At 46.0% G+C, this 17675-nt stretch overlaps 2 protein-coding genes across 5 annotated transcripts in view; both read right to left on the bottom strand.

Annotated features, from left to right (window-relative positions):
• The window catches only part of LOC118226432 (CD276 antigen-like), a 40803-nt gene that overhangs the window by 9196 nt on the left and 13932 nt on the right, over positions 1-17675 (bottom strand). The window contains exon 1 of one of the 3 annotated variants that reach the window (XM_035416068.1): positions 8646-8695. The exons of 1 other annotated variant lie outside the window; for it this stretch is intronic. The gene's annotated coding sequence lies outside the window, so the exon portion shown is untranslated. Of the gene's footprint in view, positions 1-1007; positions 1224-8645; positions 8696-17675 lie in introns of those variants that run through there. One more of the 3 variants, XM_035416078.1, reaches the window with a different exon arrangement.
• LOC118226459 (CD276 antigen-like) lies at positions 1593-9146 on the bottom strand. Of its 2 annotated transcripts, none has more exons than XM_035416091.1 (4): positions 8675-9146; positions 4188-4607; positions 3277-3558; positions 1593-1857 (listed from the first exon to the last, which is right to left on the bottom strand). In XM_035416091.1, the coding sequence occupies exons 1-4, from the start codon at positions 8715-8717 to the stop codon at positions 1682-1684; spliced, it is 921 nt and encodes a 306-aa protein (XP_035271982.1). In that variant the 5' UTR covers positions 8718-9146; the 3' UTR covers positions 1593-1681. The 2 variants fall into 2 exon arrangements, with proteins under 2 accessions (XP_035271982.1, XP_035271992.1); XM_035416101.1 differs by having other exon boundaries at positions 1601-1857; positions 4242-4607; positions 8675-9142.

The raw sequence follows: 17675 nt of genomic DNA, 5'->3' as shown, positions 1-17675 counted from the left end.
ATACATCCACTCTACCTTTATTTCGGAGTGTACAAAATAAATGTTCATTTTGAAACAAGTTTTGATGTTATATGACTATTCTTTCTCAAATAAATAGCTTATTTTACTTCTAAAAAAATGAGGTCTGTAAACTATATCAGAAAGAAGTGTAAAACTTGTGATGACTGGAAATGAAGCTGGTTAAAAGGTTTAATGCAACATTAGGTGAAAATGTATGCTTTATTACTGCTTTATAAATAGTTAAAACGGACTGCCCGATTTAGGAGCAGAACAAAAAGAATAGAAACGGCACAAAACACAACCCAAGGATTAATTCAATTCAGTCTTACTTGTGTAGCATCTGTTTTTTTGGAGAAATGGAAAGTCTAATGTACCAGGGAAGTGTCTTCAAGGACTCAAGGACAAAAAAACAGCAGCGCTTTGTAAGTTTTTTCAACTACTGTAGTCACAAAAAGCTTTGGCCACAAAAGTTTAACAACAGATTATCAACAGGGGTGTGTATGTAGCTGCCAGAGAGAAGGAATGAAAGGCCTACAGCGGGGATCAGCAATTGAAGGTCCTCGAGGGCCGAGAACTGCTGGTTTTCCACCCTCCCTTTGCCTGGGAGTCAGGTGTGAAGACAGTCTGGTTGCTGATGATCCCTGACCTACAGTATAATCAGTCGATGTAACTATACCATAGGACCAGGGGGTGTCCAGCTGAATCCCACAGGGGGACACAGTGTCAACAGGTTTTTGTGGGTTCCTTTCAATCGGCTGCCAATCAAGGCCTTGAGGAGAAGGTGTGCGGATCCCTTAGCCAATCAGACTGGAGTCTGACACCTGTGCTGTGATCTGGACAGTGAAGGATTATGACAAAGTTCAGTCAATCTAACTTTAAATATGTGATGCAGAGCATGAGCACAATAAGGTCAGGGTAACATTAAAATCAGACGCATAACGGGCATGACGTGTACATAAATTACTAGACGAGTATAAAAACATTAATTTCATGTATTTAGCTCGCACCCCCTAGGGTCACCGTTGCTCTTAACTGGCACGGGTGGGACGTTTCGCCGCCAGCCTTCTTGCGCAGCTTGTCTCTGGTCGACCGTCTCCGTTCCGTCAGAGGATCATCAGAGCCTACACACCAGCCAGACCTCTCCGTTCTGCCACCCCTGGACGCTTGGCACCTCCCCCTCTTCGTGTCTGTACTTCCCGCTCCCGTCTGCTGTCGGTCCTGGCCCCTCGCTGGTGGAATGACCAGCCCCGTGGCGGTCAGAACAGCAGAGAATCTGACTATCTTCAAACACAGACTAAAGACTCATCTCTTCAGGCTGCACCTCTCCCCACCCCTCCCTAGCCTATAGTTTAGCTCAATGTACCTAGTTAGGCTAATACGATCACGTTAGTTTTTATTTGGCAGGATTGTTTTTGTCTGATTCTGATTAGGCAAATGTGATTTCAGTGCTAGTTTGTACTTGGCAGGATTGTTTGTTTGTTTGCTGAACAGGTTACCCTACAGGGTTGGAGTCCTGATCTATGTGGTCACTTCTGGCACTACGATCTTTACTTCACTCTAGTGTTTCTTTTGCACCTCTGCACCTTGAACTGATGCACTTGTTGTATGTTGCTCTGGATAAGAGCGTCTGCTAAATGCCTGTAACGTAATGTAATGTAATGTCTCCACCCCCCCCCCAGGGTCACGCGGAGGTAATTGTTTCCGAGCCGTTGCAGTATGCCATCGGCATTCTGTTCCTCTTGCGTCGGAGGTACGCGAAGGCTGCCAGTCCCAGACACAGCAGCAGCAGGCAGAGAAAGCAAATGAGTGGGATGGTCACTCTGGCGCAGTCTGTGCAATGCCCAATGTCATCGGAAGCTGAAACAGACACACCAAAGCAGTTCAAATGTAACTGAAAACACGCCAAGGCAGTTCAACTGCAACTGAAAACAAGGCAAGGCCATTCAAATGTAACGGAAACAAGTACCAGGGCCATTCAAATTGAACTGAAAACACGCCATTGTTTTCACTCTCTCTGCTCAACGGCCATTATCTTGTTAAACAAATGAACCAAAATACCTAACCCAGCTGTATTTCTGTGCTGATATGGCACAGATAGAAGCTTTCCCAAGGTATTCTGTGTTCAAAATTCAAGGATGCTGTTTTCAAGGAGCTTGTGAGAAATTATATGATGTCAAAATAGGCTTTAGTTAGCAAAGAGGGAAAAAAAACATGTTTTTGTATAACGCACTAGTAATTAAATTTAAAACCGCCTGGATTCTTGTTTTTGGAGAGCGAACAGCAATAAAAACGGGGCAGTTTCATAACACACAAGCTCCACACTGAGTCACACAGCGTCAACGTAAAGCCCAAATGCGTGTGTCCGACATTAAACATTCCACAACAGCGTTCTTTTGTGGAAAACTGCAGGTCGGGGCATCGGGAAAACTCGGACAAACAGCCATTATCCCTTTACCTTCTGCAGGGCAGAGATTTCTCCCTTCTTCATATTCCTTCACTGCACATTCGCACAGTTCAGTTGCCTAACAGACACGCTGCTCCAAGGTCTAGCCAGTTACGCTGAACTATACACAGCCATTTCCAAACCGCTGACAAAGGGCACTTTGTGGTCTCTGCCCTTGGTACACCCAGGAGACAAAACGCACGAGTCGTGAGCGACCCACGTGCGGACCACCCCTGCCGTTTCGGGAGAGCTGGGTGAGCTCTCTCCCCTCTGAAACGCGTGCCGTCCAAACAGCGCAGAGGAGCCGGAGGCCTTGCACACAGCGGCCATGAAACCTAGTTGACCGAACCGTCCCGTACCCTGGGGTGTTACCCCCTTGTGCTGGGGGGGGGTGGGGTACCGGCACGGTCTGGGTTCGAACCGAGACCGCGAAAAAAAACTAAATTACAAATAAAATGTATGTAAATTACATTTTAAATAAAGCGATAACAAAAACTCAATAAAAGTCAACACATAAATATAACAGGAAAAAACGTGAGATGAAAAAACTTATAACCCTCAGGTTTTCCTCCCACAGTATAAAGACATTCAGATAAGTCTAATTAGAGACCCTAAATTGTCCATGAGTATGAGTGTGTGAGTGAATGGTGTGTGGGCCCTGCGGTGGACTGGCAACCTGACCAGGGTGTAGTCCTGCCTCTCGCCCAGTGCATGCTGGGATAGGCTCCAGACCCACCTACCCCACCCCCACCCCCACCCGAGACCCTGGCCAGATATAAGCCAGTTAGATAACGGATGGATGGGCGGGATGTAAAATGTGAGCAGGTTTTTACCCAGCCTGAGGGAGACGGGCCTCTCCAGCACCTGTCCCAGGGCGGCGTTCCTCAGGGTGAAGCTCAGGTTGACTCCGGGACCGGGGTCCTTCAGCGTCACGCTGGTCCTCAGGGACAGGAGCCCGTCCTCCCCGGGCCCGGACAGCTCCTCCCGGGCAGTCAGGTTGCGGCCCGCGGAGTCGGTCCACTGGACCTGGGGCGCGGGGTACCCCTTGCTCTGATACTCCAGGCTGATGTTGCTGGGGTGGACCTGGATGTTGAGCTTGGGCTCGGTGTAGAACGCTGCCCGGGGGAGGGGGGGAAAGCACCTGAAGTTAGTGAGAGGGGGGGGGGTCATGTGCATTTAATGCAGTGACATGTTGCAGTGAGTCATAGAGGGCATCTGAGGGTAATTAAACTGTTGCTGCAATACTGGGAGAAGTCTCTTGATTAAATTTCCATGAATATTGACAGAATACTTTCACTTTGCCAGATATGCCTGTCTGTGCATGGCTACACCTGGCTGTGCTCATCTTTACTTGGCTACACCTGCTGTACCTGGTTGTTCTCATTTCTACTTGGCTGCACCTGGCTGTGCCTGGCTACACCTGGCTGTGCTCATCTTTACTTGGCTATGCCTGGCTGTACCTGGCTGTGCTCATCTTTAATTGGCTACACCTGGCTGTGCTCATCTTTACTTGGCTATACCTGGCTGTGCTCATCTCTACTTGGATGCACCTGGCTGTACCTGGTTGTTCTCATTTCTACTTGGCTGCATCTGGCTGTACCTGGCTGTGCTCATCTCTACTTGGCTGTACCTGGCTGCGCTCATCTCTACCTGGCTGCACCTGGCTGTGCTCATCTTTACTTGGCTGTACCTGGCTGTGCTCATCTCTACTTGGCTGCATCTGGCTGTACCTGGCTGTGCTCATCTCTACCTGGCTGCACCTGGCTGTCTGCCGTTCTGGGACAGGAAGTTGTCTCACCCGCGTACTCCAGCTGCACCTCCGCTTTGCCATTTCCCAGCAGGCTGTCGACGGAGCAGAGGTAGCGCCCGGAGTCCTGCGGGCCAACCCGGTCCAGCCTCAGAGAGGCGTTTCCGGCGCCGAGCAGGGGGCGAAACATCGAGGTGCGGTTCCGGTAGCGGGCGCTCTGCTGGGCCAGCTGGTCCTGCCCATAATAGAAGCTGTGCAGGACCAGGTTGTCCCCCGCTGTCTGCCACGTCACCACCAGGTCCTCCAGACTGTTGCCGAGGCTGGGCGCGTAGCTGCACCCCAAAACCACCGGCCGGCCTCGCACCGCCAGCACCCTCCGCTGCGGGACGCTCACCTCAAAGGCAGCCAGAGACAACCCTGCAAGCGTTTAACAAAAAAAAAAAAAAAAAAACATTTGAAAAAGGTGGTAGCTGGCTGGCTTAACCTGTAACGACGTGGTTCTAGCTGCAGGGGGTCTGCCTCGCGGTCTGGCACCAAATCCGTGGCAGTCCAGACTGGCCCCCACAGAGCCGTGCACCACCAGCTACAGTGCCACTGTTGGGGGGGGGGGGTTAGGGTTTGGCAGGATGTCTGAGTCGCATAGCACACCACGCACTGCCCGAGGGCGGCCCCTTAATCTGACTGCACACACTGCATTTAAGGATTCTTCAGGCCCAGGGGGGTTTGTATGACCATACTGTACTGTACTAAGTTATGGAAACACTGTTCTGCGGTCCTTCTCCCCACAAACCACACAATCTGCAGATCCGGGACACACACGGGTTTTACTGTGCGCTGGTTACATACACAGACCTGCCAACCTGCACGCATTTTGTGTACCAACCATGCAATTCTTGGTCAAAATACGCAGGTACGAAATGCCAGCTGAAACTACACAAAAAACAAAAAAAAAAATATATATATTATTGTAATTTAATTACGGAAACACTGACTATTATGGTACTCAAAATATTTTCCTAAGGTTGGCAGGTCTGCATACACTCTGGTACACAAACAGCACAACACACCCGGTAGGGGAGGGGCTTAAACGCCACGCTCTCTCCCGTGTGCGTCTCTCGTTCTGGCGCCGCGGTCTCGCCGCAGGCAAACCAGATAAAGCGTTACTCCAGCTGCACGTGCGTAATTCACTGCAATTTGTCTACAGCTGCGGCGGCAGGCCAGCTAAATGCCTGCAGATGGCACTCTAGCCACACCACCCTTCCACACTGTTTCTGAACGCGGCGCATCCATAAACTGAGCCAGTGCAGTGCAGTGGTCATCACGCATCGCTAAAGAGAGAGAGGGTGCACGTGTTCGTCTGCGCTCGCACCAAATCACAGAGGAGGCAAGGAGAGCGCCGGGGTTCAGGTAACGATGAAAAGTTTAAGGCATGAATGCAGGAACCCTGATGTATCTTACTGGCATGCCTGGTTGAGAGACAAATTTTCACAAGCGGACGTGACTGCATGAAAACCTCGCAGTTGTGCAAACTCCTGACCCAGAAAGGGCCAGTGGGAGTGTGTGTAAGACTCTTTTCATTAAACATGCTTAAAACCTAAATCACAAGACTCAAATTCAACTATGAAGCGATTTAGTGAAAGGGTGCTCAGATAGTAACACATCACATGAGCTGCTGAACGGATTTCATTTACTGGATATTTCCTGCCATGAAAAGCATGGCGTCAATTTAATGCCGATAATCGCGAGTAGATATTCACTGCGCGAGCACAGAACCACTTTCATGCGTGTAAATTCCAACACCGCGAGTAACACAAGCAGCCGCGCGCGCGCGCGAGCACAAAACCACTTTCACGCACGCAAATTTCAACACCGAGAGTAAAAAAAATGAGCCACACTGTACGCAATGACGAGTTTTTCTATGCAGGAAAGAAACCGTAGATTATGGTTTTTCATCACTCTGACACCTCTTACTCCCACACAGCATTCACAGAGAAAAAGACAGAAGTTATCATTTGGGGGGGGGGGGGGGGTGGTGAAACAATTATTGGTTGAAATACATGATGTTCTGTCTGATACGGGACTGTCAGAAACCACATCGCCCCTTCTCAGCATTAACCCAGTACAAATGAAACCCATCACAAGGAGATAATTGCAATGTTACTGAATGTCAGTCCCACGCAACCCAAAGCCTCTTAATCTCACCATACTCGGCAAATGCCAGTCTAGACTGAAGCTAGCCATAAATAAGTCCGCAAATCCCTCTGCATTCTCGTAACTGTGGTACCTAAAATAAATACAGTAACAACAAACAAAAGCCGCGTTTCCACCAAAATTACCCGGAACTTTCAGTCCCAGGAACTACTTTACCAGGAACTAAAAGGTTCCTTCAGCCAATGGTTGTCTGCGTTTCCACCGGGGTCTAAAGTACCGCGAAGATTAGGCAAATTAGCCCACTGACGTTGTCGTCGGTCCATCTGTCATATGATTTCTTCTGTAACCCCATACTACCACCGAAGTAGCCTATATTATTTTCTAATAACCGGGACAGCCCGGAGGGGTTTATTCCACTTATATACAACGGGTTACCAACAATGACTATATATGGTTACTTTTGTATTTATTGATTTTCATATATCCTCTCAAACACATTCATTAACAGCAGAAAACATGCACACGTTGTAAACAATTTGCTGTTTTATTACTTTCTCGTCGTCAATTCCATATAGGCTAATCGCAAAATGACAAGAATAGAACGAAAACTCGGACTTGCGTGAAAATGTAAATTAGTAGTGGTACAGCCACCGTTTGCTTTCCTTCGAAGTTACTGCTAGCCGAGCAGCGAAGTGTGCCCTCCAGATGCGAACCATGCACCATAAATGAGTCAATAGTCTTCCTGGTCTTTTCGCGGAATTGAAAAATGGCAGTAAAATTGAGTAAAATTACGGCAGTCTGAAAAAGCTAAAGGGAAGATTACTAGAATTAACCTGTTATTTTACCCGGATAAAAAGTGCGGAAGGTGATTTCCAGTTTGCTTGTACTGTATCACCAATGTTAATTATGCAGAACTACCGCATACCTCACATAACTGTATCAAACGTTTTGAGTCAATTACAACGGGCTAACAAAGAAAATCCGGAAGAAAATATTCAGCAACCGAATTAATCCGTTTGAATGTTTTGGTAGCCTACGTAATATGCTGTCCCAGCACGAATGCTTAGCATTTTATAAAACGAATACTAAAGCAAGAAAAGAACAGAAGAGCACACGTTATAATTCCAAGACGTTGACAGGCTATAACCAAAAGTAGGCTACTGCGCCGCATAACATACAAGTTTGATTTGAAGTTATTATGAAAATACATTGGTTTGCCGCGGCATATTTTCAAACATGGCGGGTAATGGCGGAAAATAAATACAACACAAATGCTACGAGTACTCGACCAATCAGAAATGTTCAGCGCTGCAAGCTCCACCCAAAAGGTTCCTGTACTTTCGGAAAGTACTACCCCCCGAGCAGGAACGTTTTGGGGGGTAAAACAAAGCCCCCAGAACTAAATTTAGACCCTAGTTCCTGCGGTGGAAACGCACTGAGTTCCTCAAAAGGTTCCTAGTTCCGGGGTATAGTTCCTGCGGTGGAAACGCGGCTAAAGAGTCCTTTAAACGGTCATTACTACAGTACACTGTCGTTGTACCCTTGAGCAAGGTACTTAACCAAAATTGCTTCAGTATATATTCAGCTGTATAAATTGATACAATGTAAAAAAAATAAATAAATAAAAAAAAGTTGTGGAAGTCGCTCTGGATAAGGGCGTCTGCTAAATAAATGCCTGTAATGTAATAAACCTTCGTGGCTTTCGCACCAGAGCTGAAAGAGTCGTTTTACATTTTAGATTTCCCTTGCAAACATGCACACCTGTAGGCTACTTGTGGGCGCAGGATATCAACTGCGAAATCAAACGTGCGACGACATTTCCACATTGTGGCTTTACGCACCATCAAGCCTGACCATCCACGTCTATAAGATACGCAAGTTAATGAACTCTTCATTCACTTGTGAATGTTACAGGCATGTACAAACATCATACAGCTATTCGAACGCTATTCCGATTTCGGTGGAGGGCGACTGTCCAGGGGGAACGCTTGATAAATATTTCCCTCGAATTAGCAGTCCGTTCACTAGAATTTTTAAATAATGCCCCCGAAATTACTTAAATCGTTCCCTTGAATTAGTCATTCACGCGCTGAAATTATTCGCATTCCCAATATAAAACGAAATTTAGCTATCATCCCACAGGTAACAAAGAAACCGACAGTCTACAGCTAGCCAACAGCTATCGCTATCTCGGTAACTTTACTTGGGCAACTTTCAGTACGTTTCATTAGTTAGCCTTGTATTTGAGTGTAGGCTACGTCTCAAAAACATTTGTTCACCTTCCGTTAATTAGGCTTGCCATGGGAAATTTCAAGTCCAAGAAGGAAACTTACCTGTAAAACGAAGTACAAAACACACGGTTACCAGGAGAAACATGCTGAACGAGCACAAAGAAATAGCTCATGGACGTCGGATCCAACGGCTCGAGGCTGCTAACCACATTTTTACTGGAGCTGGAGCTGATTCACCATATGATTCACCGAGTATATACAAACTTAAAATAAAGTATTTGGAGAACAACGTAGGCTATAGTCATGTACATAAATATAAACTGCTTGAAAACGCAGCAAATGATACAAATGGTTTACAAAAAAAAAGAAAAAGATGAACTAGCCGTATTCCTCCAGGATCATTTCCAATTACATGTGGTATTCACCTTTCAGTCACTGATACAAAACTAAAATGGTGTAGCACTGTAATCCTATACATTATCCTCAGAATCGCCTACACAAGTAAGACCAGCCAAAATAAAGCCGTAGGTAATTATAAGTAGCACGTATGCACAGGCGCTCGAGGTGGAAGTGCACACACACACACACACACACACACACACACGAAGTCGAATGTGGTCCATCATATTTAAACTATGCTCGAGACCGCAAGCTGTGACCATTGTTTTTACCATATTGTTTTGGATTTATTGACGTTTGTGGTCTGAAGTTCAAAGGCGAGCTATATCTGTATCTATATACCTAAAGGTTTCAGGTTCGATTCCCGGGTAGAACACTGCCGTTGTCCCCTTCAGAAAGGTACTTAACCTGCATTGCTTCAGTGTATAACCAGCTGTATAAATGGGATGCAATATAAATGCTATCTAAAAAGTTGTGTAAGTTGCTCTTGATACGAGCGTCTGCTAAATGCCTGTAATGTAATATGTGATGAAAAACATGTTTTCAACATACAAAAATGCCAAGTTACTCACACATGTGAGTCATTAATTCAAACTAGCAAAATCTATGCCTTCCATTAAAAGTATTGATCTCAAAATTCCACCACGTTACAAGAAACAATATTAGCCATTTTACCTCACACAAATTAAACATGCTGTGTTCCAAAGCATTGCTAACCAATGTTTCCTGAATTGTTTCAAGTAACTTTGCCCTATGTGTACAAGCATGCGGTACATTAATTGGGCAAGCATATGCGTGGATAGGTTTGCAGGAGTCAAGATTGATATAAGAGGCATCAATATGTTGAATTTTCATCTGTATTAATGAATAAAAAAAGCTGGTTGAGGCTCCCTCAAGCAAAGAAAGAGAGAGAGAACAAGGGAACAAGGGTGTAATGGTAAAGCCCTGGAGCAGTTGGTTGGGTTAAGGGCCTCGCTCAAGGGCCCAATGGCAGAGTTCTTTCTTGTAGGGCCCGAAATATAACACCCTAAAAACTAGGCTACCCTGCCGCCCAGTTATTTTAATGATCCATGATTTTATTGTAATGTCTTACAATGTTTTATTTTATTATGAATGGTGCCATATAAATTAAGCTATTATTATTATTATTATTATTATTATTATTATTATTATTATTGCTCCACTAGAGAGCAGTATTTATCCATGTTTCATCTGAATTTTTTTTAGAGAATTAAAAAATAAAAATCTTAACAGTTTTAAGGAAATAAAAAGAGACGAATCTAGAGAACTTTCAAATTTTCCTCAAAGCCGTTCATTTAAATGATGGATCGTAAGGCAGAGAAGTATTTCCTGGAACGACCGGATAAGGACATCTGGGCTGCTCGCGCTCCAAATCCCTGTCCTCACGCTGCAAGTGCTTATCCAATGAAGAACGGAGGTCTAAACCAGTCCATAGCAATGCTGCCTCTACTAAAGTTACGAATAGAGCTATAATTAGCACATTTTCTACACATTTTTTCTTATCTTTTTGTTTCGCTGATAAGTAATAAACAAGCGAAATACATATAAAAGAGCACCCATCTACGGTGTACGTGTGGTGACGTAGTTCTGCTCATTAGTGGGTGGGTGCTGCGTAAAAGACCTGCGTGTGTTTCCCATTCGTCGTATTAACTGAGGTATCCAACGGCCCGTCCTGAGAAAAAAGCTGGAAAGAAAAGCCGTCTGGTCCCCTTCCCTTCTGACGCAATGTAAAAGAACGAAACTTTCTCTCCTTCCTTAGAACTTCATCTTGCAATCATGTCCGAGGGTGGTTGTGCTTTGTGTAATACGATTTCCAAAGGATGTCAGCGCATTGACACGTACCAGAACTGCCGTCATGCACGGGGCTGCCGGTAGATCTGGGTAATCTTGCTCTGGGGAGTTTTGTGAAGGCATTGTCTCAAGTCTTTTGGGCGTGTGCGAACGTTGTGTAATAATGTGGCATGCGACTGGTTATGATTCAAGCAGAGTTCTGAGGAACCTTTATTAAGTGTTTTTAAATATATATATATATTACATATCAACGGGGAGGAAACCAGAAGAATTTCCATTATGAGCTTTTCACTTTTTTCCCCATCTTTTCTGGAAAGTGATGCTTTACTCCCCAATGGCTGACGGCCAGCGTTCGGGTCAAACTACGGTGTCCAGTCTCATAAAAAAACGTCGGTTCATGTTTTTGTTTTAGCCCAGCACTACGAAACCTGAATCAGCTGATTAACTAATGAAGACCTTGATGGGTAGAATCAGGTGTCGTAGCGCAGGGCTAAAACAACAACTTGGACGGAGTGTGGCACAGTGGGTAAGGAACTGCGCTTGTAACCGAATGGTCGCAGGTTCGATTCCCGGGTAAGGACACTGCCGTTGTACCCTTGAGCAAGGTACTTAACCTGCATTGCTTCAGTATATATCCAGCTGTATAAATGGATACAATGTGAAGTGCTATGTAAAAAGTTGTGTAAGTCGCTCTGGATAAGAGCGTCTGCTAAATGCCTGTAATTGCACCCAAATGCCACCCACACCATCTTGGCATAAATTAACCCTCCGGTGTGGGCTTCTGTCCTAGGACACGTGTCACCTGTATGTTTGGCCCTATCAGTGCCTGGCCTGGGCATGCTGCAGCCAATCAGTGCTGGGGCTGAGTGCATCCTTCTCCCGCAGTGCACACTAAGGGCTCTATCTTACACCCGGTGCCAAGCGCAGCGCAAGTGTCTTTGCTAGTTTCAGACCATGCAGTTGTCATTTTCCCGTCCAGCGTCCACGTTGTTTAAATAGGAAATGTACTTGCGCCCATCTGAGTGAATCATCATGAATGTAAGCTTCAATACCTGTTTGTTAACAAAACTTCCAGGAAGCTCAGTTTCTGAGAAATACCTTCCAACTATGAATGAAAGCATTATATGGATCAGTTCATGCCTAGAATTTTGGTCTCATGTATATGTTACAATTAAGATTATTTGTGTTCTTTATGTTTTTTTTTCTTCTTCTTTTTTTCTACACTGATTGATTGTGTCTCGAAAGGCCATAGGGGCTGGTCACCTTTCTGGTGTTTGACATGAGAAATAATTAAACGAAACTAAATCTACACGGAGGACTGTGGGAAAATTCACTGGGAAAATGAAGACGCACATTGTAGTGATATAATAGAATCATTGTTGAAAATCCAGACATGAATGAAACAAAACGCTGAGATTTTATTTTATTCACACACTCACACACGCACACACACACACTTTCACTCACACTCTCACACACACACTTTCTCTCTCACACACACACACTGACCTCTCTTCTGCAGCCTCTCTCCTACAGTATGTGCTCGCGGTCCCTATATTACATGTGACCAGTCAGGAAGTTTACCTCCCCCTTGGCTCTTCCATTAGTAACCTGCTGTCAGATTTACTGTACCGTGGTGAAACATAATCGGGGCTGATATCAAAGGTGGAAAGAGATGTGATATTATACTGGAAATCCTGGAGGTCCTTCCTGGAGGTAAATTAAATTAACCAACCTTACACACCGCTCCTTTTCCACAGTGACGTACACTGCTTTGAATCTTTCCTGTAATCGTATCCAGATTTAAAAATAGCATACAGCAGGAAGTACACTGAAGCAATGCAGGTTAAGTACCTTGCTCAAGGCTGGAACGGCAGAGTTCTACCTGGGAATCAAACCTGTGACCTTTAGGTTACAAGACCAGCTCCTTAGCCACTATGCTACACTGCTGCCCGCTCTCTCCTTCACGCTGGACATGTAAGACCCACCACAACAGCTGACTTGTGGATTCCATTCATCCGATATTTTTAGCTGAATTTAACCTTTATTTAACCGGGTAAATTAAATCTGATCTGATATGCCTTTGAAAGGGAGCCCTGCCCATTAGAGTCTGGATAAGAGCAGGGCTGTCCGACCATGTCCCTGGAGATCTAACGTCCTGCAGGTTTTCACTGCGACCCTAACAAAGCACGCCTCGTTAAATAACCAGGGAGCTTTGAATGAGTGAAGTCAGGCGTGGCAAATTAGGGTTTAAATGAAAAGCTATGGGACAATAGATCTCCAGGAACAGGGATGAACTGGGCTGGAGGCTGGAGAAGGAGAGATGCAAAAACACGCTGCGTCCCATTGGATAGAGAAACGATCTTGCAATCCCCGTGCAGGTTTGCTGCCCCCTGCTGGTGAGAGATGGCATGGGCCGGAGGTATCGTGTGCCAGATAGGGATGCTTCTGTTGAACCCTTGAACGTGGGGTGCTTTCCTTCAACCTTTCCAGTAAGATCCCACCCAATGAAACCGGCTGCTGCACAATCGCAGAATAATCACACAGCCGGTCACATTTCTCTGTGTTTACTCTCAGAACGAAAGGCTGTTATTATTTACTTTTATTTAGAGGCGGAAAATCCTGGTTCAGAGAGGAAAAGTACTCTCCAGTAAATGGACTGCATTTATATTGCGCTTTTATCCAAAGCGCTTTACAATTGATGCCTCTCATTCGCCAGAGCAGTTCGGGGTCAGGTGTCTTGCTCAAGGACACTTCGACACGCCCAGGGCGGGGTTTGAACCGGCAACCCTCCGACTGCCAGACAATCGGTCTTACCTCCTGAGCTACGTCGCCCTGTATTGGAGCTATGTCGCTCCAGTATTTTGTTTCAGCTAATTAGCACAATATGTCGCCCCATGCCCTATGTTATCATGGGAGGAGGAAACACATGGCAGCGCTTTTGTTTTCTGACCCCTGGACTTTCCACCTCTGTCTTTATTTCTGTCATCAGGCGGTTACAAATGTAATTGAAACATTCCTGCAACAACACAAAAAAAAAAGATGCTGAAAAAAAAAACAGCCTCTGCATCCTTTAAGCTCTGACAAAAACCATTCGCTTCTTTCCGTTTTCCTCTTCAACTGCTCTCTTCGCAAGTCAACACCGATGCATTATGGATTTTTAGAAAAAAAAAAACAAAATCGAAAAGGAAAAAAAAAAAATGAATTTAATTAACCTTATAACGCCGAAAGGCCATTGCCAACCAAATATCAACATGGAATTATGAAAGAGGTCAATCGATAGTACAGTACGTATCTTTCTCGTGCTTTGTGTCATAGAGCACAAGGGTATCGGACTGGCACAGCACGTGCACTCTGAACCGTGCATCGAATTGTACACATGCTTCCTTTGCATTAAATAATGATCTATAATTCTATGTTTTTGTATTTCTTTTTCTCTTATTAAAAGCCTAACTAGGGACAGGAGTTGGAAACTAGCAACGGCTACAATCTCTGCATGTGGTACATCAGTCACATCAACTTGTTTGTAACGAGTTGAAGTGGTACTATGTGAACGTGCATTGTCCCTACCGAATAAACTATATGAATGAATGAAACTATTTTGTAAAGCATGGTCTTTTATACAATGATTATTACGAATAGGCCTATGATGATGATGATTATCAGTTGTAGGTATCGGACTATTTAAGTCCTTTTTCTTATCGCTCGCGCACTGCACTGAGATAGTGCATGCACATTAAAGTCAGAGTTCAGGGGTCACAGGGTTCCCTCACCGAACTCAAGGACCGTCTGACGGAATTGTGATTAGTTTGGGGGGGGGGGGGGGGGGGGGGGGGGGGGGGGGGGGACTGATGAGTGAAATTACTAGAAACTTGCTTTCGTGCAATTAGAGGCAGCCCCCACTCACTTAACTCAGTAAATACTGCAAGCTGGCTTAAAGAGGCGGGAAATGATTCTAGGTCATTAAATGACCTCCGCTAAAAAAAAAAAAAAAAAAAAAAAAAAAAAATGATGAAGAATGTTGGCTGCACTTTGGCGGGAGGTAACGTAGCCACCGCTGCATTAGCCTTAATTTTCCCTGAGGGGGTAGGAAGTCTTGTGCTTGCTCGTCACGTTGGAGGTCAGTGGAACCGCTCCAGGGATACGGGGGTGCGATGTTTTAAGGAGCGGGGGCATCTCCGCAGCTCGTTTGAGTGAGCAGGAAGGCGGCCTTTCTGTTTACTTCACTGTTTCTGCGGTTTTCAGACACGCCGCCATTTTTGTCTGCAGCCCCTTTGGAAAGAATCCATTAAAAACAAAAAAAAAAAAACCAAACAGAAAAAAGGAACAACAAGTAAATGCTTCCAGATTACTTCAGAGGAATCGCCTCACAAAGTTTGCACTATATAATTGATTTGTCTTGAGTGATACTTTTATAATGACAATGTTTTTAAAACAGGAAGTGGTAAAAATATATTCCCCCTCCCCTAAGGATTGATGTCTGCTTTACAGGAATTGTGGAGAAAGAAAAAAAGAAAAAAAAAAGCTTATCACATCTGATGAGGTTTAAAGCTCATTTATCATTATCTTTGTCTTTTGTCAATTGTCATTAATCTGACGGAAATGAATAGGGATGGCACATCAGTGTCTCATTACCAGCTTTGACCCTGTGATGATAATGATGATGACGATGATGATGATGATGATGATGATGACAAAGATCAGGTGTGTCGAGCGATACCCCGGGGCTGGGTGCTCCTGACTCGGCTGCCCATCTGTTCGAGTGGGCGGGGTTTTTTTTTTTTTTTTTCTTCTTCTTCAAACGTCAGTCTAATGCCTTTTCTGCTTTTGTCGTCTCTAATCTGTTCTTCATCCTTCCCCCTCCGTCCTTCTTTTCATCTCCCGGACGCGTCACCTCCGGCTTTCAGCCTCGAGAATTGAATTCTTCCGTTTAAAAGAAATAAATAAAAAGAAATAAATAAAAAAAACAAAGCAAAATAATTGAACAGAAAAGTACTTACTTTTCCTCCAGGGAATGGGAATGGTAGTGGGTGAGTGGGTGAGTGGGGGGGGGGGAAGTGGGTGAGTGGGGGGGGGGGAAGTGGGTGAGTGGGGGGTCGGGGGAGTGGGCGAGTGGGGGGGAGGGGGAATGGGTGAGTGGGGGTTTGGGGGAGCGGGTGAGTTGGGGTCGGGGGAGTGGGTGAGTGGGGGTGAGTGGGGGCGCGGGTGAGTGGAATATATATATATATATTCTTCATGAAACAACTGGTCTAAAAAATGGTACATCTCTAATCTTTGTTTTGATCAAAATTGTTGTTAAAGATTAGAAGCACTACAAAAACTACATCCAGTATGAATGAATAATAAAGGCTCTGAATATGAACATTTTTTTCTGCTCTTGGAGGACAATCAGGAACAGGCCCATTAGTGCCCCCCCCCCCCCCCCCCCCCCCCCACACCCCCGGCGGACCTGTTTTTTCCCGCCTGAAAGCCAGAGCTCCTGCAGCCCAACTGTCATTTTGTGGGTCCCGTCCTTCCAGCCTGTTTTTCTGCGCGCTGTAGCGGAGCGCTAACCGAGCCCATGTATACACAGTGCGTGAACCGGCCGCGCCAGAGCGCTACGCTACGTGACCGTTAGCGGTTTTTAGCGGACGGAGGCGCGTATTTCAGGCCCCGTTGAGACCTGTTCTCCTCCTCCGCCGCGGAGGTAAGGAGCTGGCGGAACGGCGGGGAAAAAGGGGGGTCAAGGGTCGCCGGTGTTAGTCGATTGTTTTTATTGCTCCCGAAACTCTGGTTTGGCCCCTGGAAGAGAAATCGATGGTCTCATCAGCGGCAGGAGGAATAATATTTATCGATTTTTCTTTCTTTCTTTTCTTTCTTCTCTTTCTCCCTCCTCCTCCGTCTCCTTCCTCCGGACATACATCAGGTGACACAAACCGAGCGAGCTGCATTTGCAGCCCCTCCCGCCTCCTAGCGTTCCGTTCCTGTACCCGTGGCAACCCCCGCCAGCCACAACATTCGCGTTTTTTTTCTTACCGGACCCCTTCAAAACAACCAACCAGGGCGCAGTGCTGATTGTGCCCGTATTCAGCTGTCACCCCTGACCACAACCGCTCCCCCCCCCCCCCCCACCCCCACCCCACCCCACCCCACCCTGCTCCACCCCCCCACAACCTACCGCCCTACTTTCGTCTTGCTGTTGCCACGGTTACTGTGTTCCAGTCAATTTAGTACATGGTGATCGCTCCCTTCGGACACAATTACCACCCCGGTAACAGCAACCAAAAAAAAAAAAAAAACTGAAAAAGAAGCAAAAAAAAAAGTCCTGTGTAACGATTGGCTGTCTGTTCCACACTTTTAATTGTGGGCGGGACCCAGGAGAGGCTGAGGGGAGTCCAGCCACCCCCCCACCCCCCACTACTTCCCCCCCCGGGACTGATAATAGCCCTGTGCATCTGAGGATGACAGATCTGAAATATGTCCCTTTGCCTCTGGGGTACGTGTTTTTGGAGAGAACTGCTTTTAACAGCTCCTGCCATCCAAGCCCCCCCCCCCCCCCCAGCGCCACCGCTACCACTACACCCCCCCCCCCCTCCCCCCATCACTCCCAGAGCCTCCGTCGCAATCCGCCATCCGCCTGTGTCCCATTCAGACAGGAGGGACGTACCTCTCTCTCTCTCTCTCTCTCTCTCTCTCTCTCTCTCTCTCTCTCTCTCTCTCTCTCTCTCTCTCTCTCTCTCTCTCTCTCTCTCTCTCTCTCTCTCTCTCTCTCTCTCTCTCTCTCTCTCTCTCTCTCTCTCTCTCTCTCTCTCTCTCTCCCCCGCCAGGACTGACGTGATAAAAGCCTTCCGTCCTGCTTTTTAAAAAATGTATTTATTTTTGTTGTTAAACTGTTAAAATACTACCATTCTCC

This window comes from Anguilla anguilla, chromosome 1 (assembly GCF_013347855.1).
Source record: "Anguilla anguilla isolate fAngAng1 chromosome 1, fAngAng1.pri, whole genome shotgun sequence".
NCBI lineage: Eukaryota > Metazoa > Chordata > Actinopteri > Anguilliformes > Anguillidae > Anguilla > Anguilla anguilla.
The sequence above is the reverse complement of the archived record's forward strand: the minus strand, read 5'-3'. Positions and strand labels throughout refer to the sequence as shown.

Bases quoted from the DNA above. Each gene is read 5' to 3' on its own strand.
- LOC118226459 (XM_035416091.1), bottom strand. From the start codon at position 8,717: ATGTTTCTCCTGGTAACCGTGTGTTTTGTACTTCGTTTTACAG. The intron at 3,559-4,187 runs ATGAGCACAGCC...TCCCCCGGGCAG, and splicing joins CCAGGTGCAGCCAGGTAGAG to CGTTCTACACCGAGCCCAAG. The intron at 1,858-3,276 runs GTAAAAACCTGC...TGTCTGTTTCAG, and splicing joins GCCCGTCTCCCTCAGGCTGG to CTTCCGATGACATTGGGCAT.